The sequence below is a fragment of the Perna viridis genome, chromosome 1 (genome assembly GCF_037379345.1).
Source record: "Perna viridis isolate PV_CMFRI_1.1 ecotype Kerala chromosome 1, ASM3737934v1, whole genome shotgun sequence".
Taxonomy (NCBI): Eukaryota; Metazoa; Mollusca; class Bivalvia; order Mytilida; family Mytilidae; genus Perna; species Perna viridis.
In genome coordinates this window covers 68,435,133-68,463,086 of record NC_142445.1, presented here as the reverse complement: position 1 = coordinate 68,463,086, position 27,954 = coordinate 68,435,133, and the positions used below count along the sequence as shown (strand labels likewise).

Below are 27,954 nucleotides of genomic sequence, written 5' to 3'. Positions count from 1 at the left end.
TTAAAGTATATCCTTTTATTAGGAAAAGCTAAGATTATCCTATCAAAATGTAAAAAAAACTTAAATTGATCATAAATCTCCAAATATCACAGTATTGTATCACAGTTTTTTTCACCAGTATTACATTACGGTCTTCTGCACGGTCTATTACAAATGTACAATCTAATTACAAATATATATCTAATACACCAGATTCCCAGTAATTGCAAAGCCTTTGTTAGAAAAAAATACAATTAACAGAAATTATTATTTTCAGGGAAAAAAACCCAATGTTTTCAAAGTTAACGTGGGTAATGTTCTTTTCTCATGTCTAATTAGATTTCTGCCTTAGAACATGGTCAAAGGCAAGGGAAAACAATTTTTAAGAAACTTTGTGAATTAACAATGTACTGTTGTATTATCCATTGAGTAATTTTTGAAAGTTATGTAATTAAGAGGAATTTTTAACCTGGAAAAGATAAATGGTTTTGGTTTTGACCTACTCTGCAATTTAAATGAATATTCAGTAACAGTGGAATTCGCTGTAATAGTTCCTTCCATTCAGGAACAACACATCACTCTACTTTCTGTTCAGATGACCTTTCTGCTCATCCAATAAGAATTCAGCTTTCGTGATTTTGACAGAATTATTGTCCCCTGCCTTTCATGAAGCAGGGGAGTATAGAATTTGGCTTTCTGACCATCTGAAATTTCTGGAGCGTAACTTTTGAACACCTAAATATAATTTCACCAACTTGGACAGTTCAATGCTTATGAGGTAAGGACACCTATTGATTTTGAGGTAAACAGTCAAGGTCACACAGACTTAATAAAATAGAATTTTGGAACCAAAAATTGGTTTTGAATGCCTACATGGAATTTCACGGAACTTGGAAAGTTGAGGGCTTATGAGGTAAGGAAGACACCTATTGGTTTTGAAGTAAGTAGGTCAAAGGTCAAGGTCAAAACTTGATGAACTAAAATTTTGGGGATTCTTAACAGAAAGTAGAATGAATTGTTAGATCTATGTGCAGTGAATAAAAAGATAAAAAATTTGGTTTAAATCAGATTGTGTCTTTTACAGATTGATGATTTGTCAATCCATGCAGTCAAGGAATACAACTTTGTAACTGATCGTTCACACAGTCACATAGAAGAATGATTACAACCATCCTCCATACTGTATTTTCCCAGGTAGATAAACAGATGTCAAGAAAGTAGGCATTATTGAATCAAGTATCTGTATTTCTGCTTTCACATTCATTTCCATCAGAAGTTTAAGCTGCAAAAATAAGGTGAAACACAATATACAGTTATAATTTTGCATTTATTTTACATGTTTGTATATCAATACTTAAAAAATTGTTATAAATATGAGTTTTGAGGTGGAATACCAATCTGACCTTTATTTCTTGTATAATCTATTACTCTTCTCTAATCAGAAATACTGCAAAATGTGGGTGCAAGGGAAATATTATTAGCTTTCTTAATTATAAGTTAATTGTAGAAACACAGTTAGCAAACTCACAAAGAGAATACAACCTGCTCCAAATAGAATTCCATGTACTACCCATTAGTTATCTCCCTTACGAGACCTCTGACAGTAATTATATTTCTTCTTGCACACCTGCATATGATGTTCAACATCTTCTATAAAGTTTCATAATTTTCTAATTCCCTAGAATGGTTGAGGACTTGAAAGGTTTTAGCAAGTAAAACCCTAAAATTGGATAATCTCCTTTTAGAATGCTCCAGCAGTACCAATAATCACAAATGATGCACTATCTTCCTTATAAATTTTTATTAAAATCCCTTGAGTGGTTAAGGAATAGTAATGCTGACAAGATTTTAGCAAGTGAAACCTTTAAGTTGGATTAAATCCCTTTTTGAATGCTCTGACAGTGCCTATTTTCCTTCATGGTTATCTACATATGAAGCCTAACCTTCCTATAAAATTTAAAAAAAAAAATAGGAGGAATTTTGTTTGTGGAGGTATTAAAGGCCACAGTTTTTTATTTTGTTGGTTTACAGATTTTCTGATTGAAAACTTCGTGTTGGTTGGTCGGAATAAAAAAAAAAATTTAAATCTTGCAATTTTTTTTGGGATGAAAGTTCTGGATTAGTTACCAACTGAGAGCATCATTTTATGTTGTAAATTATCAATGTATGATAATTTTTAAAATAAAACTAAAACAATAAAACATTTAGGGTTTAGTGTTATTTTATTAGTTCAAGCATGTCCACTATATGTTGGCTTCATTTTCTTTCGTTCCTTGAGTCTCTGATGTTTATTTCTTTTTCTTTTGGGCTTTCAGTGCATTTCTGACTTCTGGTCTTTTCCCACTTTCATGGCATTCCTGGCAAATTGGCCTCACAATGCTATATTCTTGTCGCAAGTTTTGAATTATATCATTGACAAATAATTCAATGTTCCCACAAAAGAAACAAATGGGAGGATTTCGTCCAATGACATCTGACAAGTATGACATTTCCAATTCAGAACTGCAAGAATGCCCTTCCTTTACATATATAATGTCAGTTTATCATATTTTTTACTGGCTTGCATCATTATCTTAAATGCATTAGGATTTGTCTGGAGTTTCTGAATGTTGATTATTGTCTTCTTTGTTTATAGCTTGCAAATGGACATAGTTGTACTTGAAAATGTTGGCTATAACTGCCATTGGTGTGCCTGGGATGGTGACTTCTACCCCATCTGATTTTTTGGATTCCCCTCTTCCAAAGCCCAATTTTTTAAAATTTTGAGTTCAAAGTGATCAGTCAAAGATTGTCTGACTCCCATCATTTATTTCAGTAAGTTGTTTTTCTCTTTCATTTCCATCACTTTCATTGATAACTACGAAGTATATGTTTGTTGACAAAAAAAAAAAAAATTTGACAAATTGAACTGAATTTACACAAAACGATCTTTCCAGTATAACACAAAGCAACAGAAAATTTTGTTTGTAAGTTATGGTTTGTAATTTTTATGCACTGACATGGAAATTCCCGATTCTATTTTTTCAAGGCTGACTTCCGTTCGTAAACAAACTTTGAAAACAACGAAATCTTGAACCTGAAGGTTCTCATTTTTTTTTAAATTTTAATTTGACAAAAAGAATTGGATCGCAATCAGCAGCAATAAAAAAATGGTGGAATGTCAATTTTATTTTTCTTCTTTACACAGGAAAAATAGGGTTGGCAGATCCATAAACTAACTAACAAAACTGGCCTTCAATATAAATTTAAGCTTTTCCTTTAAAATTGGGGTTAAGAGGGGATACACTGTAAATGTTTTAGTTATAGAAGGATTTAATTGATCATTGAACGCTGTGACAGGAATATGGAAGAAAATATTATAATGCAATTATTTTACTTTTAGAACAAAAGAATAAAAACATACAGTAATATTGCAAATATTTTTTTTTAACAGAATGCATATTGGTCGTCATGGTCCAAAATGTCTTTGGGTCGAATTGTCAGGCACTGGTTAACATTATGATTCTTATATTTGCGAAACATCTTCAAAGATTTCTTTTGTTGCATTTAGTTTTGCTTCATTCTGTTCATTTCGTATAGTTAAATTATGCTTTTATAACGATTTGATTCATTTTATCGAATAGATTCGTTTCGATTCTTTCTTTTATCGATTACTTTCGTTTCGTTTCGGTTCATTTTGCAATTTTTATGACCCGAGAATTATGGGTAATATTGATAAAGTAATTTTCATAAACATCTGGACGCCATACAGCAGACTATAAGGCCAACCCTATCCTGGAAAATCTATGGTTCGATTTGTATTTAATTATCGGAACTAGCAAATATTTTCCGAGACTGGTTTGGCTCTCAATCGCACATATACAAGTATACGCAAATGAAGCTGCCATTATGCTGTTTTTCAGCTCCTGAAAATGCAGGTACAAACCTGATATTGATGCTTTTTCTTGCCACAAGTATACAGAACCAAGTTGATAATACAACCATTTGGGAGCATATTAATATTGTTCTACTAAATGAAGTCATTTTACCTCTCTCTCTAATCCTCCAAAGCTTGAACAGAATGGTCTTTCTAAAAGGTCAAAAATTTTACTTTTGTCTACTTTAGTTAATGGAATACAGCTTCTTATATCTATCCCAAATCTGAAAAAGAAGAAATGAGATAATATATGACAAGGGAATGTAATTGAATCAAGAAACTAAAAGGAGTGGGTGTATCCATTTGTATTCAGTCTGCTTGCTGTAAATGAATAATATATAAACAGTTAAATTTGTCAAAAACCCTGAAAGCAATTCCACCCTTTCTTTGAGTTATGGCATTTTGTAAGATTCCAAGAGAGCCACTTTTACTAAAGTTATTGTCCAGACATCAGGACATTGCTTGTTTCTGACCCCTTCTTGGCCCCTAATTCCTTAACAGTACAAGTCACGTCACCCAAAATCAAATTTAGCCTTTTGTGATTGTATTATCATGATACAATTTCAAAGAGATCCACTCACATATACTCATGTTGTAAACTGAACATTTGGTGACAATGGATGTCAACAACAACAGTGTGTTTATATAATAAATTTGGAATTGTGTATGAATGTCTTGTGATGGCAATAACTCTTTTAAAGATAGAGACCTGTAAGCTTTATCATAGGGATCATTTCATCAATTATTGATTGATATTTTTAACCCTATGGCAAGAGATTTAATCATTTTAGGACAAGAACTCTTTATCCATGAAACAGATCCTACTTTTATCTAGTTTGAAATGCAGAGCTTGATTTTTAATGTGCTAGCTCACAGTAGCAACAATCTGCAGGTAGATATGTCACCCCACTCAGACAGGGCATCATTTCTTTGTGCCAAATAGATAAAAAAAATCATAGTTAAATTAGCCGATAAAAATTTTCCATGTAGTCCTTTTCCACCAAAAAAAAACTATCTTCTGTGCCAAATACAAATAAGGAAATTAAATATCAACAAGCATTCTGACAGTATTGCTGATGCAATACAGTGTCCCCTTTTGGCCTTTGAACTCATTGCCTTTAGGAGATTTTTTTTTATATATGTGAACTAACAATGGATGGTGTTATTTTTTAACAATCAAGAGAAAATAACAAAAGCAAATTCCATCAAAATCAAACCTAAGCTTCATTTTACAGTAGATAATAACATTTTTGCATTACAGAAAGCTGCATAAAGACATTCTCTTCTTTCTATCACCTGGAAAGTTGAAAAAAAAACTTCATTATTATGTATTAAAGGGCAAATAACTCTAGAATGACAGCAGCAATTTGCATCAAAATGATGAAACATAAAATTTTATGTAATTTTCTATGTCAAAGGGCCGTAAGTTCCTTATAAACCATTTTGCCGCAATAATATTTAAATTTAATTTGTAACTTGTCATGATAAGACTAGTTAATAAATATAAAATCAATTAGATGAGGTATTACAAAGAAAAGTCTGGAAAACATAAAATTTTATGAAATTTTCTATGTCCAAAGGACACAACTTCTGTAAAAATAATTCAACCGTAACATCATTCGACTTAACTTGTAACTTGTCATGATAAGACTATATACCTAATATGAAATCAATTGGATGAGGCATTACAAAAAAAAAGTCCAGAAAACATAAAATTTCATGAAATTTTCTATGTCCAAGGGCCATAACTTCTGTAAAAATTGTTCAACCATAAAGTAATTTGAACTTAACTTGTAACTTGTCATGATAAGACTATAACAAAATATGAAATCAATTGGATGAGGCATTACGAAAAAAAGTCCGGAAAACATGAAATTTCATGAAATTTTCTATGTCAAAGGGCCATAAGTTCATACAAACCATTTTGCCGCAATAATATACAAAATATGAAATCAATTGGATGAGGTATTACAAAAAAAAGTCCGGAAAACCAAGTGTGACTGACGGACTGACAGACGGACAGAGTGCAAACCTAAGTCCCCTTCGGCAAAAGGTAAAAATCTAAAGTAAAACGATCATAAAATAAAGAAAATGAGTTAGAAATGAATAAATCAAAGAAAAGAAACATATAAAAAAAAACAGACATAGACAAACCAAAGCCTATGTTGATGTCTGTAGATACAAATCGGATAGGTCAACAATTTGTTAATATTGACTATGTGCCCACTTTCTAGCAATAGAGACAAGTTGCTATAAAATATCCCTCAAAATAACAGAATTTGCACAAAATGTACCACTGGGCAAATAGAAGATGAATTGCACTTCTTTATTCACTGCCCAGCCTACAATTCATATATAAAAGAACTAATTACTAAATTTAAAAGTAATAATGAAAACTTTAACTCATTAACAGAAAACAAAATACAATTTGTTTTGAACAGCAGCTCAATAATAGTCCTCAAGGCCTTCACTGAATCTATCAATAAATGTCAAGACCACTAACTTTAAATTGTTGAGATAATGAGATGTTAAGACACTCGGTTTTCAAAATATTTAATATTAAACCCCAAAATATACTGTAATTATTGACAACCACGCTTTCTATGATGTCTATTTGCACTTTATTTTGTCACCTCTCGCATATTCTTACTACGCTTTTTTTTTTCACAATTGAGTCACCACCGCCGCAACCTCCTATGTTAATCAAACTTGATGTTGACCATATGCATTGATATCTTTCTTTTTTCTTTTTTGTTGTCAGAAATAACATACTTTGTTTCCATTATTTGTGTTATGACCATTTACTGTAAATGTGTTAGAACAAATAAAAATATTGAAATATTGAAATATTTAAAAATGTATCCTGAATAAAAACCAAATATAAATTATTTATCATATTTATTTATTTTTTTTTATTTTCATTTTAATTTTATTATTCTTGAAAAAGATCTAAAATTTGTTATCCAAGCCTGACCAGACAGATCTAGATTAATCCGATAAGTATTAGTTTGACCAATGTACATGTATGATAGAAAAGTGTTCATCAAAGGTAAGTACAATAAATAAAAAAAAAAAAAAATCAATATAGCAACCAATTGATCTGATCAGGAGAAATGGATGTCAATATTAGGAAGTTTGAGTCAAACAGAGGATGTTGATGAACCTAAATTCAGACAAGCCTTTGTGAAATAAACTGGTAAGTGTAATCATCTGTATTACAATTTTCAACTTTAAATTTTAAAGTTACCAAAATAGAAAAAAACTGGATAACGTACATGTAAATGGTTTAATAGTTCTTTATTTTATAAGTATTGCTCTTCTGTTTGTCGCTAACATGTCCCATAGCTGTTTAAAATCAAAGACTGAAGTCTTCAAAGTCACTAATCCCCAAACATTCTCGGTCACTGATTTTGGCTTACTTTCAATGGCATGAATGTGATATGCTCTAAAATCTGGGTTCCCTTGATATGATTGCATACTCTTCCTTAACAGTAATGACCTGCAGGTTTTCAATTACCTGGAACCAGATTAAACAACTGGCAATGGCTAGATATATAGATATCAGGGGCCCTGATAATATATATGACCTATATATAGTCAATTGTAACGAGTCCCTGTGTTTGAATAAGAAACTTGGAAATATTACATAAATTCAATGCTAATTGATCATTTCATCTTTTAATGTAAACTTTCCATTCTCATACAAGCAAAAAACATAGACATGCCATGTGTAATATATTTTTTAAAAGAGGTATGTTGTAGTGATGTTTTGGACGCTTATAATATTGGCTAGGGAATCATATTAGAAACCAGATTAAACAACTGTCAATGAAAATTCATAGATATCAAGGCCCTGCTAATGTATATGACCTATACAGTCTTGTAACGAGCCTGTGCCTGAATTGGAAACTGGCTAATGTTCAATGCTAACCAATCATTTCATGTAAACTGTCTTTTTCATAGAAGCAAGAAACACATGTAGTACACATGTGTATGATATTTAGGAGATACATTTTTATCTTGTATGAATCTAGAACTATGATGCTGTAGTGGTAAACATGGCACAGATCTGCAGCATTACATGGAGTATAAATATATAATTATGCAAATTATATGCAAATATAAAGTTCTGAAATTACGAGTGCAAGAAGGCACTAACAATATTAGCAACTTAAAAAGAAGGCCATATTCACTGGTTTACAGATTTTACTTTGTAATGCCGTCATTTAGACATTTAGACTGACTTAAAATATAAGGGAGTTATAATTGATATAAATATGTTATCTTTTTTTGCACATGAACCATGATGACGTTGCACTGCGAAGGTTGTAACAAATGCTGCATCTAAAACTATTTCTTCCGAGATAATGAAAGTGGAGAAATAGAACTTGCAAACAGAGGATATCAAGCGTGTCCGATAGTCAGTATTTGTATTCATAGACACTCATCGCAAAATACAAGCAACAATATATGCGTAGCTGAGAAACACTAGTGCATCAGCCATTGGTTTGAGAAAAGATGCCGAGAAGGAAGCTTTCCTCATTGAGATATACAATATGTTGATGTCCTGAGAACTCACGACGCGACAATTTGTGCATACTTAGTTACAAATTTCAGTCGTTGATGAAGTAAAAATTGATATTAAAAGTGTAATATAATGAGAACAATTTGCGCTTACGAAACAGTGTATATAGTTTTACCTTTTATCTACATGCTATATACATGTACATATAACTTTTTTTAAAATGAACATCAACTCTGTCAGGAAAACCTGCCAATCGCAAGCCCAGAAAAAGGAGGAAGGTCTATATTTACATTTGACTGAAATAAAATTCTTATATTTTTATAATTAAACTTGCAAAACAGATAAACAACCAATTATAGAGAGATTTTTTTTTAATGGTGAAAAAACATGCAATAAACAAACCACCCATTTAATGTAGCACTAAAACAATATCAAATATAAATTTACCTGTATTGTGGTGCAAAAGGATCATTGATTGATTGGGGCAATTTAACAACAAATATCAAGAAGTAAACTGGCACAAACGAATTGTGGCACAAAAGGCCTCCTTTTTGGCACAAAGGGAAAACGCTCCTCAGACACATAATTCTGACTAAGAGCCAACCAGTCATCACTCTATTTCCAAAATGCTGTGTGCTGGCAGGGAAGTATAAAACAGCAATTCCTTATGTAAGCTGTCAACATAGAACTTTTCGCAATTACCACATTCTATGGAATAACAAGCTAGACCAATCAATGTTTGGACCTGTGTCGCAATGCAGCTGTGATTTATAGTTGCTGAGAAATATGTGAAAAAAAAACGTTTCGAAAATGATATACTGAACATAATTCCTATAACAATCAGAGAATCAAACTTACACTTTAATATCCTGTTCTTTCTACATATACCAAGTTTTATGAAATTCTGTTTTGTAGTTTTACTGGAGTTGCGATGACAAGCTCATACATGATGATTTTCAGTAAATATCTATGTTCAAAAGGGCATAACTTCCATAAAAATTAAAGAATAAAAATGTCCTGATAATATTCACAACTATATAAGATATTCTTGCTACACAACATGTTTCATGAAATTCTGTTGTGTAATTTCAGAGGAGTTTGGTCTTTGGCAACACAGGTAAACTTTTTGACAATATATCAACAATCAAACTAACCTTTTTATGTCAGTTGGTAGAATTCCTAACCACTTTATAGCAGGAACAGCTAAATGTTCAGTCTCAAATGCTAATGACCTCGATCCATACTTGTAAATAAGCATGATTTCTATGCCTTTTAAAAAAGAACAAAAAGTTTACAATCATACAATAAAAAAACTTTTCCTTCATTGATAATTAATAGTGACTTCAAATCATAAATCATCCTATAAATGACTTGTACAAATAATTAATTATCAGTACAGTTATTTTTTTTCTTTAGATACCCGTTTTTTTAATAGTTTGCAAAGTAGTGAAAATTCCCTACAGATTACCCATAAAATGTTGTAAACATTGCCTACATTAAGGTTCAATTATCTTGAAATCAGATTCTTTGACATTTGTTTTTTACATAAAAATTCCAAAATGTGTTCATTCAAGGTCATCTTTCAGAAAAATTAGAAAAATCTATGTACAAAAAGTATTAAGTACATCTATCTTAAGGCACACAGGACAAAAAATTCCCTGCTAGGTGCAGCTTGGTATGACTTAAAGAGGTGAAACACTAAATAATTCGGACAAGTATGGACACAACATTTAAATTTGATACAGGTCTGAATTTGGATTGTGATCAAATGTTTAACACAACATAAGATTCTAACCAAAATGAAACTGGTCTTCAATTGGTCAAAAAAACAAAAAATAAGACCAAATTACTAAAATTTCAAACACAAGAAGTATATAGGAAGCATCTTGTCAATTCATTTTTGTATGTACCTTGTCAGCAATGTTTTGTGTGTCTTAATTGATCTTAATGGAGTTTCAGTAGGTCAAAATTTGAATTTTTTTAAATATTAAATTTAACCAACTTTTTGTGACATGAAATATTGTATTACAGTTTCATACAGACAATTGCTATTCATACACTTTTACTCAAATTACTCAAATGCAGAGACTAGCAAGATGTTTGTGACTCCTTTTTTGGTGTGTAATTCCCAAATCCTGAATGTTTTATCTCCAAAAATCAATACAACATTTTTTTATATGGAATTCATAGAGATCCATACTTACATTGTATACTCAATTAATTGTGAAGAGATAGCTTGTTTTCAAACCCTTTTTGGTTCCTAATTTGCAAGATATTAAGGTCAAACCCCCAAAATCAATCTTAGCAGGACATTTTGAAGTGTGAAACCTTGTGGCACACATGGGGTAACAAAAGTTTATTATGACAACTGCACTATTAACATAATAGGACCACACATTTTTGTCACAAAAGTAACGATAAAGTATGGAATAGAAAATTCATAACTTTTACCATGTGGGTCAGCATCTACTAAAGCTAGCATTGGTAGATGAAACTTTTCCCAAATCAGCTTCAGTAACAATCTAGTATTCATATCAGGAAATCCCTTTGCCTAAAATGCAACATGAACCTCAATTGATTATGTTAAGAAATTGTATGCATGCTTTGCAAGGTGCAGTTGTACATGCCGATGGATTTCATACCCTTAACAGTGGGGCCAAATTTGGACATCACATTCAATTTTGACATAGCTTTGAATTTGGATTGTGATTGAATGTTGACACAGAATTATACTGTAGATTTTGACCTGAATGGAAATAATTAAGCTCTTGCAAAAGACTTTTAAAATATGACATGGACAGATGAACAAGAGGCTAACAGGAGCCTGAATCGCACACCTGGTTGAATTTTGCATTTCAAGGGCAATAAATGTAACAAGAAGTTGTCCAACATAATTGGTAGGACTTATCATAAAGATCATTTCACTAATTGAAAGTTTCTTTCTTTCTATCATAGTTTTCAAGATATTGGCCTCGTCTTCCAAGGGCAATAACTCTTACAAGGAGTTGTCTGACAACTTTTATCCCTAGGGACTTTTGTAAGCCTTATAATAATGATCATTTCAGAAAAAGAATTTGGCTAAACCTAATGGTTTTGGAGATACATGTGAAAAACTACTGTCTGATCCCTGTTTTATTTTTAGTAAAGGCAGCCATGTTTTTTACAGATCAATAATCCTCACATCAGTTCTATGAAGGATACCACAAGGAACATTCATACCAAGTTATGTTCCAATTGGTCAAGTAGTGTCAGAGGAAGAGTTTTGAAAAATTTTTAACGACAGTGACGATGGACGTCAAGTGATGGCAATAGCTCACATGGCCTTTGGATAGGTGAGCTAAAAGAGAAGAGTTGGACATTTTTTTACTGAACAAATATCCATGTAGTGTTTGTGCAGGATATCCTTAAAAGCACATTCATTAAAGCTTGTTCAATAGATTCAGAGAAAAAATATGTAATGAATTGTTAACAGAAGATGACAAGCTCCAAGTGAAATGGCAATATCTCACATGATAAGGTGAGCATATTATCAAATTAAGTATTAATGAACCATTTTCAAGGTAATCAAATTGCATCCACCCTTTAGTACTTACCGTAACTATAATGCAATGACCTATCTTCACATGGAAACCGTCATCTAACAATTTCTGAAATGTTGCATCCTTTTCTACTATAAGGACAAATTTGGCCTTGGTCTGTATGTGTTAGAAATAGTTAAAGAGTATCAACATCTCTGGTCCTCATCATCATTAATTAAAGAAACTTTTCAATAACAAACTAGAAGCCCTGTTTATCACAGGAGCCCCTGCTTCATTTGTTAGTAGTGATTTTTTTTAAAAGTAAATCAAATGTGTCTGTAGGACAATAATGATGCCCCCGCTAGATTTGCCAGATTAGGAACATCTTTATTTTTGCATGAATACATGATTTGTAGATTCAGAAATACTTCCAGGACTTGTGATACTCATGGTCTGTTGGTTCAGCTCAATCCTTCCAAGACTTGCAATGACAAACTGTTCCAGTACCGTAACTCGAAAAATTTGGGGATCAATTTGGGAATCAGAAATTCCTAAATATATGCATATCTACATATTGTTTCCTGGCCACATTACAAAGTCTAACTATCACCCAGTTCCATAATATTTCATAAAAATCAAGATCCTATGACCTTGCACACCATCATTTTGTGTAGGAAAATCCTGCAAAAAACATTTTAGATGAGGAGATAGCCATATAAGCCATATAGCCCTATTTCTGATGAAAATGACTAGGTGTAACTATCACCAATTTCCGTAATATTTCACGAAAAATCAAAATCCTCTGGCCCTGCACACCTTCATCATGTGTAGAAATAACTTGTAAAATATTTTAGATGTACTTCAAAAACTGTACGAGGAGATAGCCGTACAAGCCATGATCATGTGTAATCCGGACGGATGGACAGGGGTAAATTAATATGCCCCCCGACAGTTTGTTGCGGGGGGCATAAAAATTCTTGCTGTGAATTAGGTCAAAACAACTTAATGGGATGCTTCTTTCTGAGAAGTCTTCTTCGTAAATTTAAATAACAATTTAGATACAAATCGAAGTTTAGTCTTGAAATGAAACAGTTTTCAATAGAAGGATATAACTAATTCCCATAACATGAGATGGAACCATTACTCCCTGAAATGTAAACAAGAATTACTTTCTATATCATTTATGCACACCAACTTTCTACAAAATTCATTATATTATTCATTTTTAATAAACCCTAAATCTTATTTAAGTCAGGATGTTAGATATAAAGTGCAAAAAAATGCATTTATAATACAGAACAGGAACCTGATCACAGTTAATGGCTAAGTCCAAGTAAGGCTTATAGAAAAATCAAATATACAATAAAAAAATGAAAATAGCAGGTGCACAATAGCAGTACTTCAAAACAATTTCCTTTAAAACTTCTCTTAATACTCAATCAGTGGTTTATGAGTAGTAGTAAATACAAGCTAGGTATTTCCTATAGCTAAACATACAAAAACTGAAACAACAGGTGCACAATGACATTTCTTTATTATCATTCCTTGAAAGTTTCATAAAAACACTGAAATGGTTTAGGAGGTGTTGAGAATAAATGGGCAACTCTATTATGTCATCTTTTATCTAAGGCAAAGTCGATGTATGATAATGGAAAAACCAAATTCATTTGAATCAAAACAAAAAAAATAAGATTAAGGAACAGATATACAGACACCTGATCACTATACAAACCCATTTTAAAGCACTAATTATTTAATTTCATATCAGTAAAATTCTACACATTAATTATTCATTGGTCCTAGAAAATGAAACATGCACTGGCCATGCTATTGAATTTACCAGTTCAACCATAATCTAAGTGGACAAAAAGATACAATAGAGAGATATAACATGCTCATAATCTCTCTATACAATATTTAAATTACTTGAAGTCAGGATTAACCAATATTCTTTTTGAATGTTTTGTAGTACTGTACTCTAGATCTAGTAGTGCTTAAGAAATGATCAATATTATAATCGTTCAAACATGGCAATCAAATACTGAAAAAAAACATCCAAATTGTTGAAAAATTTGCATTTATGTACTTTCAAGTTTGCTAATCAATTGTCTTGCCCTCAGTTTGCTAAGCATAAACTTTAAATTTACTCACATTTTTTGTAGAATTACAGCATACAAAATTGCCATCAGCATCTTGGAAGGATAAATCTCCAGCAAGTAACCCTTTTGATGTGCCAAGCTGAAATTGACCAACTTTTTCAGTTATAAAATTTTAATTTTAATGTTCCATCAGGAAATTACACCTGTATGCATATATCTAATCGGTTTTATAACAGTATACAACTGTATTTCTAAGCTTGTTAACTACTGTTTGACATTAAAAAAACACAAAGAAAAACAACCTACTTTTTACATGAACTTTTTCATGCATTTCCTAAGTGTGACAACCAACCAAGTCCTAATCATAAAACATTGATTAATGAAACTATATACAACAAATGATATCTATCTATTCTAATAACATAGTTCACTGTATTTAATTTGAAGTTTTGACAAGTATTTTGTATTTGTGTTTAATGTTGAGTTTAGAATTAGAATGTTAATTAAAAAAAAAATTTCACTAAATTTTATTATTTTCTGGTTTAGATTTTGGGTCATCCAACAGCCATTTAACTGTTGCAATCCATACATATTTCATACATATACTCCTAGATTTGCAGCCCTAAAAGTACCTTTTGAAACTAGGTGGTCTTTTGGCCACCAACCTTGAAATTTTAGTGGCCAACACAAATTTTAGGTCGCCAGCCAAAAAAATGTAGGTTGCCAGAAAAAATGTTATCACAAGTTCAAGTAATACCATGTATTTTCATTTTGTCTGGGTCATTCACTTTTTTAGTTTTTAGTATGTTTTTGGTTTTAAGTTTTTCATGTTGTCTGGTGTCCTTGTTTGTTAAAAAACTTGTCAAAAGTGTTCGTTTTACTTTCTCCGCCATTACGGGGAATTAGAAACAATCGATGACACGCTTTTCAAAATCTCATTACTTTCAAACGTACTGGTGACAATTGAGTAACATATAAAAAATACCGGCTCGGACATAATTTTTTTCCAGATTTTTCGGTCACCAGTCAATATTATTTCAAGTCGCCAATTGGCAACTTTAATATCGTTTTCAGTTGCAAAAACATTATTTAAGTCGCCAATGCAACCATTTCACTAGACTAAATTGAGGGCGGATTTGAGATTCATACCACATGCAAATGCCACCTTGGTATCTGTAGCATACAGGAAATATTGTCAACAGCTTCATCCACGGCTGACTGGTTACCAAAAAATGAAGGGTCTTGATAAAATAAGTCTCTGAAAAAATATCATGAGAAAAACTGCAATTACTTTATGATATAATTAATTAATGTATTGCCAGTGAAAGAATTTAGCAGTAGACCTACAGACCGAGTCTATGTAAAATCAAGCTGGCCTATGATAAATTGGCTCAAGTTGCTTTAAAATGTACAGTGCTGTCTATGTAAAATTATGATAGGTCTATGTTAACAAAAAATTCAGTTTCAAACACTGTATTGCCCTAGCTCCCTTCATCTAATCTGACTAATTATTTGTGATTTTTTTTTACACTCACATTTAAATTGTAAAGTGCTGCAGGATATATATCTTTAAAATAAATATCAAGTACCAGTCCATATAAAATTCAGACACTTCAATTGGAAATGTGATTCATGGTGTAGAAAAACCCACCAAACAATGCTTTTTCAGTCTATATATGATATACTTTCACACAACGAATCATTACTGTATTCAGAAATGCACCTTTTAGAAAGTTATACATTTATCTACCACTAAAATTAACCAAATCAAATCAGATCAAGAATGGTAACTCTTGCAAAGTGTCAATTTCATGCATAATCTATATAATTTTTATCTCAAAGTTGACATGCATGAAGGTGAAGATATCACCAAGATTGCACGAAGATGGACACCAGATGGGAACGGAAAAAGAGGATCCCAAAATAAGACATGGTGAAGGATGAAAGAATAGAAGATGAAAGACATAGAGAAGACCTGGACGAAAATAGAGAAGAAAGCACAAGAAGGGAAGTTGTGGCGTCGGCTGTTTGAGGCCTTATGTGCTAATGGGCATGAAGAGAATAGATAGATTGAACCACCTCATGTCTGATTTTTATAAAGACTAATACTTAAGTCTGGGAGGATTTCTTGACTTTTCTCTTTTTTTGGTGTTTAACTAAACAAGAAGCTCCCAGGAGCCTGAATCGCTCACCTGTATAAATTTTTGCCTTTCAAAGGCAATGACTCTAACAAGGAGTTGTCCAACAATTTTGACCTCATGAAGACTTTTGTAGGACTTATCATAAGGATCATTTCATCAATTGAAAGTTTCATTCTATCTATTATAATTTTCAAGATATTGTCTGAAAACTGCTAAAAACATTTTTTGCCTTTCAAGGGCAATAACTCTTACATGGAGTCGTCTTACAACTTTGATCCCTGGAGACTTTTGTAGAGCTTATAATAAGAATCATTTCAGCGATTAAAAGTTTCATTCTATCTATCATAGTGTTCAAGATATTGGCTAAAATCTAAAAAAAAAGTAATCGTTCACTTGGTTAATTTTCACCTCTCAAGGGCAATAACTCTTACATAGAGTCGTCTGACAACTTTGATCCCTGGAGACTTTTGTAGGCCTTATAATAAGGATCATTTCAGCAACTGAAAGATATTGGCTAAACCTAACAGTTTTGGAGATATATGAAAAAAACTACTGTCTGACCCCTATATTCTTTTTTTAGTAATGGTGGCCATGTTTTTTAACCAATCAAAAATCCAAACGATCATTTGTACAGGATACTCTAAGGAACAATCATCTCCAGTTTCATCCAAATCCATCCAGTAGTTTCAGAAAAGAAGATGTTTGAAGAAATTGTTAACGATGACGGTTGCCAAGTGATGGCAATAGCTCACATGGCCTACGGCCTGGTGAGCTAAAAATGAGTTTCACAGCATTTTAATAAAAAGTATAAACAAAATGTGCTAGGGCTGGCAGAAAAGAAATGGCTCCCAAAAGCCTAAATCGTTCACCTGGTTAATTTTTTGCCCTGACAATTTTGACTCCATGAAGACTTTGGTAGGGCTTATCATAAGGATCATTTCAGTAATTGAAAGTTTAATTCCATTTATCAGTTTTCAAGATATTGTCTGAAAACTATAAAAAAAAAAAAAAAAAAAAAAAAAAAACTTTTAGGAGAATAACTCTTACATGGAGTCATAAAGACAACTTTGATCCCATGGAGACTTTTATGGGCCATAAAATAAGGATCAATTCAGTAATTGAAAGAATTTGGCTAAACCTAACGGTTTTGGAGATAAATGCAAAAAACTACTGTCTGACCTCTATGTTCTATTTTTAGTAATGGCGGCCATATTTTAAAAGAATAAAAAAATTCCCACATCAGTTCTATGCAGATACCCCAAAGAACGTTCATACCAAGTTTTGTTCCAATTGGTCAAGTACTGTCAGAGGAGAAGATTTTTGAAAGAAATAACATTAAAAGTAGAAAAAAAACGTTGAAAAAGGGCAGTAACCCCACCATGGCTCAATGGATTAAAACCAAAATTTAACCATAGATAGATCTCATCATGCTAAACACTTTTATCTGTGTCAGAATTTAGCTGAACCTAACGGTTATGGAGATATATGCGAAACCCTACTGTCTGACCCCTAAATTCTATTTGTAGTAACTGTGGCCATGTTTTTTCTACCAAAGTCTTCATGGAGTCAAAATATATAACATATTGACTTCGTTAAAAGTCCATAATTGATAAATATCCAGCACTCATGATGTCCAGTCTATATTTGTCATTCCTCCTCCTTAACCCCCAGATGGCATTTTATAAAACTTTCAGGGAATGATTATTAGGTAAGGCCATTGCATGCCTGCTATTTCATTTTTTATCCGAGTGAATTTGGGGTTTCCCTTTGCACAACGTGGACTTTTAAACTCACTCATATGGATGGCAGGGGTACTGATTTTGTATCGCAACTTCCTCATAAACCACTGCACCTACTTTAATGAAACTTTAAAAGAACTATCATTAGATAACACAAGTATGCATCTACAATTATGAATTAAATCCTTATTAAATATTAAGCCAAGTCAGTTAACTATTACACAGGTAGGCTGTCCTGCCACACTCAAATTCAAAATTTCAAAAGAAAAACATATTTAAGGATAGTGATTTCAAGTCTTTTTGTTTATCTATACCTTTTAGTGCAGTATTTGTTTCCTTGAATTAGTGTATACATAATTGACATCACTTTCATCATCAGGGCTGAAAGAGATCATTATAAGTGCATTAATTATACCCCTACTCAACAAGTGGGCGGTATATTGTCTGTCAAAATTTTTGTTGCAATTATCTCAACTCCCAATGAAAAAATCGATTTCAAACTGATGTGTGGTTTCATATCGATGGGGCATATGTTGTAAGCAATTTTGGATGCTCTCCAATATCAACTTCATGTTGGGTATGTAAAGTACAACAACACATACAACTTCATGTTATTAAATCAAAATGTAACAAACAAAACTTAATGCAATTAACTGTATACAAAGCTAAATCAGAGTAAACATCTTGCATATTTTCAGACTCCCAGTAAACATAATATGTATATGTAGTTTGAGACCAGTAAGTCAACTCTCTTGCCGTTTAATTAAATATATTTATTACTACATTTCTTACATTCTTGTATTCAAAACTCCAATTTATTACCAACCCACAATGTTGTTTCGTTATGATGAATATTCCATATAATTGTATTGCAAGACATTGTAAATATGATTATTTCCCTTTTATAATTGAAAATGGATCATAACTGAGGTAATAAGGAAATAAACTTGAAATACACTGCGATCAAATTTGACTTAGCATTCAGTGACCTGCAAATCGACTGTATATGTATCTACATTCAAAGCATTCAGTTTTAAGAGAACATTTCATACTACCTACCAAATATGAAAGCTATATCTATCCAGTGTTTTCAGAGGAAATTTGTCCAAAAAGTGTGAAGGACAAAAGTATACCATTGTCACGCCCCTTCTTCACTTTACAGCAGGGACAAAAAGATATGAAGTTATCATCCAGTAAAAAATGTGATGGACACATTGACATTATGATGACTTTTTACCCCTGACACATGGAGGAAGTGTATGAAAATTTTGAATTTACAATAATATTAATAACATGATTTTTTTTCAATGGAAGTTTCCTATTTTTGTTCTAATAAATACACTGTATCAAAAAATAATCAAAGTTCATTTTTTATTTTTATTTTAAATCATTTTAAGTATTATCTTACTAAATTTCTTGGTAGATTGAGGTGATTCATACCGCACGGTTGTCATTTTAGGATCATTCACATTCATCAAACCAATATTCTCTTTAAAACTGTAACATAATTTAACAAAACAATACAACAGAAGCATTCATAAAGATTATTTAGGAACACAATAAAAAGTTTGACAAATTTATCTAGTTCAAGAATATGGTGTAGGCATCAAAATAAATTTCATCTTGCTTAAATTTGTTATGAAAAAACAACATATTGAAAATTAATACAATACATTCTTTGGTTCCATGCTTCATGTTTTTGAATGGATACATTTAAAGTTATATTTTAATAAAATGAATACATTTAAAGTCATATTTAACAAATCAAGGGTGATAACTGCAAAAATACTAAAAGTTAGAAATATAGTCCAAGTACTCATGACAGTAAATTTTTTAAATGATAAAAATCAAAATACATCCATAAAAAAAATAAAAAAGCTTCACGGAGTGCAGCATGATACCACTGCAGTGGGTGAACCCTGAACAGTTGGGGCAAGTGTGGACACAATATTAGTTTTTGACCAAGTGTGGACAGAATATTAGTTTTTGACACACTAAGCATAGGGACTTACAATTCATTATGGACACAACAACTAGTTTGGACACTATATCGCATTAAATTTAAGATTCAAATCAAAATTTTCAAAATCAGATGAAAAATTAAAAAAATCAATTTTTTGGAGTGTGGTCCCTTTAGGCTAGAAACCACTATTTCCACTTCCCATAAGCTTCAATGCTAATTTCACGACATTCAATGGCTTCTATAGACTTTACCTTAACTTTAATCTGCACAGGACTATATATAAGCATGATTCTACATAGGTCAGCTCACAACCCTCAGAATGGCATGTGGGGTTAGCAGACTTGCAGTGCAGCACTGGTCACCGAAGTGAAGGGTCTATAAATAGCATGGGAAATCCCCGTGTTTTCACAAAATAGGGGTATATTCAGAAATGATTATGGAAATTAGGTTTCACATCAAATGAAACAAAATACACTTAAAAAATGCACAGAAATGTTTTTCTTTCAGAAACAGTTTTAATTTTTGACATAAAATGTCAGAGTACTTTTTTCACAGTACTGTGAGGAACAGGGGGTAATTTTTTGTGTAGGACTATTCTTGCATATGTTCCAATTGCTCATTGTTTGAATTGGTGGTCTGTAACCTAAATTTAACCCCTTATAACTTTAAAACATAAGAAAATCTGAAATCCGTTTGAAAAGTAAAGGTAGGGATTTTCATATGGAATCCAACAAAAGTAAAATTTTGAAACTGGACAAAAAATAAAAAAAAGTTGATTTTTGGGGGTGTGGGCCCTCTTACCTCTTACTGTGAAAGCACTTTACTTTGTGGACACCAATTTTCGTGGATTAGGAAAGAAACACAGGTTCTTTGATTCTTGAATTCGTGGTTTTGAGATTTTCAGTATACACAGCAATAAGAATATCCTTTTTGTGGTTTATCCTACCCACAAAAACAACCGAAACAATAGTACTTCCACAGTGTAACTTGAAAAGAGATAATCTGATTGAAAAATGCAGACGGATTTTCGTAAGAAATCCAACAAAAAGATCCAAACCAAACTAAAACTAAAAAGGCTGATTTTTATGGTGTATGACCCCTTGGACCCTTATAACACGAAAACTGTCCAAAACACATCAAATCTGGTGATACATATGTTTACCAGAATTAAATAAGGAGCAAAGTAAAAAAGGAATAATCAAAATCAGAAGAAAAACATTCTACACGTTTTAATAAAACATCTATTTTTATCCTTTTAACCCCTTATTCTAAAATGGTAGGGCCACAAACTAACAAAATAGGAACCTTCCTTTAATGGTTAGTAAAATAATATCAAAATTTCATTACAATTGGTCCACCACAACTAAAGATATAGCATAGAAAGGAAGTGTCCATAGATGACAATAACAACTGTGCCATAACATTGTTAGACCACAATTTTTTGTGGTCATATAAAAATTATTCAAAGTTTCCAGATTTTAAGGATTCCTTAATGGAAGCATTTTTAAGTTATTGATCAAAAACGGAAACATCCCCAATTGTTATGAATGATGAATGAGTAAACTGTAATACAGGTAAAAATAGTAATCAAGGGAACCATGTTTCAAGTGGAAAACAAAAGAATAAACCAAGGATAAGACTAGACAGGGAAAACAGACACACATGCATGACAAAAATAACACATACAAAGAAACATAAGTAAATGAGCACCTGGACTCAACCAAAAAAACTGTGAGCATGGACCAGGAGCACAGGTAGGGTAACTGTCCTCTGCTTTTCCAGAAAAACCTGCCAAGTTGCTCATTAAAAACATTATGACCTCTCATTGTCTGTGTGGCATATAAAAAGCACAGGCTGTATCATCAATGAAAATTTTTGTTGATCCTTTACTGCTCCTTGGTTAATTAAATATGTATAAATATCCACATGAAAACAAGATGTGGAAATTCAGACTATACATTTATGTGTGCAGTTACCTTTTGCAAGACCTAGAAAAAAAATAATACTTGAATCAAGCTAAATGGAAAATTGAGAAAATAGATAATGTCACAGCAAGAGTAAATCCTCCAGGGAATTTGGATAAAAAAAATTTTTATGCTCATACTATAGATTATAATTCCCATGCGTACCCTACTCACCTAATATTGTCCCAAGTACTTCTATTGACATGTTTCAACACAGGTGCCTCTCCAGCTGACATCTGATGCATAACACCCGACATTACACCCTGAATTTGTGTCAAGATGTTATCTTTCATCAAAGTTCTTCAATGAGAAAATATGTTTAATAATAAAATTTTACACAATGACGATTATAAACATATAAAAATATGAGGTTGCCTAGAATCTGAAATCTAGACATTCTAGAAGTTCTTAAGTCCAGATAGTTATGACGTTTGCCAAGGTTTTTTTTTCAAATCTGCCGTTTATACCTCACTAATGTCAAAGGAGGGAGGTGACCAAGCAAAATTAAATTCAGCCTCCCAAGACATCACATGCCACAGTAGTTATTTATATAGGAGAGTTTACCACTTTCATTAATGATGCCATCTTCAATAATTTGCATATCATTATAAGTGTCAAATTGGTTGGCAAATAAACAACTAAATAAACAACTGACAATTTCATAATTATTAAAAATCCTTACTTTCAAAACTTTATAACTTATTTTGGTTCTGTAAAATGTTTAATCCAAGATATAATAATTCATATTTTGTATGTGAATTAAATTGTACAAGTCTTTTACTTGAAAAATAAATTTGTAATCATAATAAAATGTAAACTGTTATTTTGATATAAATTTATTATTATCATTTTGTACACACATAGTCTAATTACTAATTGTTATTCAAAAATTCCATGGGTTTGAAGGGTTTTATTTTGCAGTTTTGGAAATCCAAATAATTTTTCAATTATCTTAAAAAATGGAAAAAAAGTTACCATATTTTAATGCTGAAGCCCCATGCCACTCAAAGGATTTTTTGCCGACCAAAACAGGCAGATGATGATAACGAAGATCATGTCTTTTGTTGCATTACATTTAGTTACTATGGAACAAGTTCAGGTAGCATAAAGTTTGTACATTATTTCTTGCACAATACATATGTATTAAATCATTAGATGAAATTAAAAACCACCAAAGAAAAAATTTTGGCCGGCAGATTTTTTTTGACATATTTCATTTTTGTTACGTTTTGCAAGAGTAATCAAGGGAACCAAGGTTCTAGCGGTAATCAAAAGAATGTAATCCAGGGACAAAGACCCGATATGGAAAACAGACATACGCAACAAAGAACATAAAGTAACTAAAATCATACATACAAAGTAACAAAAGCAAATGCGGACTCCACTAAAAACTGGGAGCATTTACCAGGTGCACCGGTAGGGTAATTGTCCTTTGCTTTTCTAGAAACACCTGCCAAGTTGCTCATAAAAAGTCAAGTCCGGGGTAGACGAAAGAGGAAAGGAAAACTATGACATGTTGAACAAATCAGTTTTCATGGTGCAGATGGATACACCATAACAATCCACGAGTTCCTGATGACGACTATAAAACTTCTGTAGTGATGACTTCAATCTTGTAGCAACATAACCCTGTTCCAGAAGCCTATTTGTTACAGTTCTACTGTGATACAAAAAGTCTGCGTAGTTTTGGCAAGCTCTGGCATAACGTACGAGTTGTGATATGAATACTCCATACGCAGGTACTGACGGGATGTTGCCACATATGAAAGGAAAGTTGACAATTCTGAATGAAAAGTCATCACATTTGTCGTAAAGTTTGGTCTATAGTTTTCTTTTACCATCTATTTCTAAGTGTAGGTCAAGATATGAGGCTGACTTCACAGTGTCTGTAGTATCCTTTATCTCAAGTTCTTTTGGGTAGATGCAATGTATCAAATCCCCGAAATAGGATTGTTTAAAGATAATATGTCATCTATATAGTGGAAACTGAGATTGAACGATCTAGCCAAACGATATTCTTTCTTTCTGATCAGATCAGCTATAAAGTCAGCCTCATAAGTGTGAAGGAATAGGTCAGCAAGTAAAGGAGCACAATTTGTTCCATTGGAATGCTGACCGTTTGTTGAAAAACACATCCACCACACTGGACAAATATGTTGTCGAATAAAAATTCCAGCATTTTGTAAACATCTTCCTCTGTATGTTTGGAAGATGATTTTTAATTATTTCTTACAAAGTATGAGGAATCTCTACCAAGAACTATATATTTGTATCTAGGTGTACCATCTTTTTTGGAAAAACAACGATGTATAATGCTTTTAAGTCAGGATTTTAACTGAGTATGGGGAATGAAAGTATACAGTGTTGAAAAATCATAGGTTTTCAGGTGCGTAGCTGAGGCCATATTGAAGTGTAGGCAAAATTACGGCAGGGGGTCTGAGCGGAGCCCTGGTAGAGGATCCAGAGGGCAAACCCCCCCCCCCCCCGAAGCGTTTTAGAACATCATTTATGCCTCTCCTGGATGTATTTTATCTCAAAAAAAAAAAAAAAAATTGGCAAAATTAAGTGCAGGCAAAAGCTTTTTTGCCTAACGGCCGCTACACCCCTGGTTTTAATGCTATTATATTCCGATAATAGTCTTGAACTAATTGTTTCCAAAAGATCTTTCGAATTTTTCAGGATTCACATTGAATTAATACCACTATGGGAGTAACAAGTGTTGTGGTAGGACTGCAGACCCTCTTTGACAGTTGTGAGTATAGAGGTTAAAAGTTTTGAAAGAGGTTTGGTGGTACATTTCCAGCTATGAAACGTTGTTTGTATGGATTCTTGTGGAGTTTATGAATCCAGTACATAGATGGTATACCACAATCATCGTCCTTGGTAGAGAGACCAAAAGAGGATAGCACAGATTTATGGTTTTGCACAATCTCTTGATTGCACAAATGCAAGTTGCATTTCGAGTCTCAGTTTACAAGTTACCTCCCCTTGCATAATATATGACCATATGCGACGCGTCAATAAAATAAACCGTTGTGTATTTATCATCTTTTTTTAAAGCACAATTACCTAATATATACCGATTCTTTAACTTCTTTACCGCTGTAATTGCAACATAAAGAGTCAATATTGCTCCAAAATTCAGTATTCATTTCGTCTGCTAAAGATGGCAAGACCTGAGAAATATTCCGTAAGCACGTGCAGTGGTGGTAATTGATGGAGAAAGACCCGAGACTACACGAAAAGTCCGGGCAAATGGCGCTTCGGATTTTCATTTTCTTTGCTGTACATGATATATCTTATGATAAGTAAGCGATATGCGATTTTTCATCAAATCAATAATGTCCTTACCCGAGTAGTAAGTTAACTAACATCACAAAGATGTTCCGAAACATTCACAAACTATACTGAGTATGAAAGAACGACCAATGCAGTAAAATATCAAAATGTGGAATTTTAAAACATATATACGCTGGCCAGTGCACTTGTTGCGTTTCACCGTATATTCTTCATATTTTTCCATCCTGCTTCAATGGCTATAGTGACTATTCACACAAAAAAGTTGCAAATGGAACAAATTAAAATTTTCGGATTAGAATGCAACGTATGCAGTCTAATATATGTCGGTGAACTGGCACAAGTCAGAAAGATTAAACAAACTTGTTCGGGAATCGATATACTTATAAACAAATTCCCGACAATTAATCGACATTTCAAACAACAAGATCATTCAATCGTGACTATTCAAGTTCGTTTTCTTAAAGAAAAAAAACTGATGTACCACCTAACGGTCTTAATAAGTTATACTAAGTGAAAATGCAAAGAGAAAATTAAAAGTATGGGGAAGTTTTCACTCCGGTGTGCTGCAGTCAAGGAATTCGTGATATGAAAACTCCATACGCAGGTGCTGAAAGGATATTGCCAAAGGAAAGGTTGTTGAAAGGAAAGTTGACAATACGGAATGAAAAGTCATCTCGTTTTGTCTTAGAGTTTGGTCAATAGTTTTCCTTTACCATCGTTACTAAATCGTATGTACTCAGCTACCATATTTTCAATGAGTCGGACCACGTCACGGATCAATTAACTTGTCTGCAAACAATCCTTGTATAATTGTTATATGCAATTCTTGCAAAAGGATTGTTATATGTATTATTATGTAAAACATGATTTATAAGGATTGTTGGATTTTTTTTTATAAATATGACTTATTCATATATTGAACACTTTTTAGAGAAAAAATAAGATTTTTTTTTTATAATATGGAATATTTTTTCCAATTTTTTTCTATAATATGAAACATTTTTTTTCCAAATTATGAAATTAGTCTAAGCTTGGTGTGTGTTTTGATAAAAACTTAATTAATCGCTTTGAACTTAGTAATTCTTAATCTTAACATACATGGCATATCGGCCTTAATTAAAAAAAATATACTGATAATAACAATTTAAGAATCTTTTTGGACTATTTTGGTAGCCCTTAAAAGGGTTGTTGTATTGACTACTGCTGTACTCGAATGTTAGTAAGTTAGACTGGATATTGTTCTGCTATATGTTGACATATGTTGTTGAAGGATTCTTCTGTAGTTTTTACCCCAGCGGTCTCTCCACACTCTCTCATCTAAATATGTTGGTAGGGCATCTGCTGTTACACCTTTCATCACCTTAAACTTGTATTTCGCCTTTGCCCTGTATGACTCGATGTTCTGAGTGTGAGTGCCTGTCACTGGGTTTACACAGTTCACAGAATGGTTCAAGTGAAGTTCTTGTTGGACCTTTTTATATGCTGCCCATTCGTCAGAGTGAATTGTTGTTCCTGGTAAAACTACCATACGAATAATTGGCAGTAAAATTGCCGCATCTCTCCTGTCAACCAGTTCCATATATGTGACTGCTGTTGTGTACGATGTATCAGCTAAACCGAATACCCATAGTTCTTTGTGTGCCCCAGCTCGTCGACCACGTTGATATTTTGGTTTGTAGTTGAATAGACTCGTCTATTTGAACCACCTTTCCAGAACCTCCTAACCTTGCTGGTGTCTGTAGAAGTTTGGTACTGCAGACATCTCTATAATACTATACGTACCTCGTTTCTTGCTAGAAGAGCTTTTTGTAATGAGCTTTTATTAGCTTACCTGGCCAAAGGCCAAGTGAACTTATACACCCACTTGGCGTCCGTCGTCGTGGACAAATTTTCAAAAATCTTCTTCTTTGAAACTACTAGACCGACAGGATGTAAACTTGGCATGATTGTTCCCGAGGGTGTTCTGCAAGAAATGACCATAAGGATTTTTGATCCGTGAAAAAAAAACATGGCCGCAGTTATTAAAAATAGAACATAGGGGTCTGAAGGCAGTTTTTTGCAAATAACTAAAAAAAAAGTTGCCTTTAGCAAATTTCTGGCAAGTGGTAATATTGTACAGCTTCATGAGACGGACCTGAGCCGAGATTTTCAAAACGAATCGTAAACTGATTTAGGAGTTTCGGTCCCGGAAACAGTTTTTTTGGGGGTCATTTTCGCATGTACAACTTTGAAAATCTTCTCAAAAACCATTTCAAAGAATTAAATGAAAGTTTAATGATATTTGTTCCTTAGGGTATCTCACACAGAATGGCCGTTGGGATTTTTGATTCGTGAAAAAAACATGGCCGCCGTTACTAAAAATAGAACGTAGGAGGGTGTGAAGGCAGGGGTAATATCGTTCAGCTTCATGACACATACCTATGCCGAAATTTTTCAAACGATTCGTCGACTGATGTAGGAGTTTTTCGGCTCCTAAAACAGTTTTATTTTGCATGTGCAACTTTGAAAATCTTTTTAAAAAATCCTGTACAGAATTCAATGAAAGTTGGCATATTTGTTCCTTAGGGTATTCAACACAAAATGACCGTTGGATTTTTGATCCATGAGAAAAACAAGGCTTTCGTTACTAAAAATAGAACATAGAGGTCAAAAGGCAGTTTTTTTGCAAATAACTCAAAAACCGTTGCCTTTAGAAAAATAATTGCGGGGGGGGGGGGTAATATTGTTCAGCTTCATGAATCAGACATATGCCCCTGAAACATTTTTTTTTTGAGGGGGGGGGAGGTTTCGTATGTGCAACTTTGAAAGTC

The 27,954-nt window shown here is 32.7% G+C and overlaps 1 protein-coding gene across 1 annotated transcript; it reads right to left on the bottom strand.

Moving 5' to 3' along the window:
- Positions 1–26,723, bottom strand: LOC148630115 (meiotic recombination protein SPO11-like). The gene is made up of 13 exons (XM_088580006.1): positions 26,435–26,723; positions 26,243–26,255; positions 22,019–22,144; positions 19,326–19,414; positions 18,232–18,298; positions 15,187–15,295; positions 14,090–14,176; positions 13,049–13,085; positions 12,014–12,123; positions 10,872–10,971; positions 9,575–9,689; positions 4,008–4,119; positions 1–1,261 (listed from the first exon to the last, which is right to left on the bottom strand). Exons 1-13 carry the CDS (start codon positions 26,721–26,723, stop codon positions 1,142–1,144), a joined length of 1,374 nt encoding a protein of 457 aa, XP_088436132.1. The 3' UTR covers positions 1–1,141.
- Positions 26,724–27,954: the final 1,231 nt, after the last annotated feature.

Coding starts and splice junctions, on each gene's coding strand:
- LOC148630115 (XM_088580006.1), bottom strand. CDS start 26,723: ATGGAACTGGTTGACAGGAGAGATGCGGCAATTTTACTGCCAATTATT. Junction 14,177..15,186: donor CAAGGTGGCATTTGCATGTG/GTATGAATCTCA, acceptor GGTCAATTTCAG/CTTGGCACATCAAAAGGGTT. Junction 12,124..13,048: donor TCATGTTATGGGAATTAGTT/ATATCCTTCTAT, acceptor ACTATTTCTAAC/ACATACAGACCAAGGCCAAA.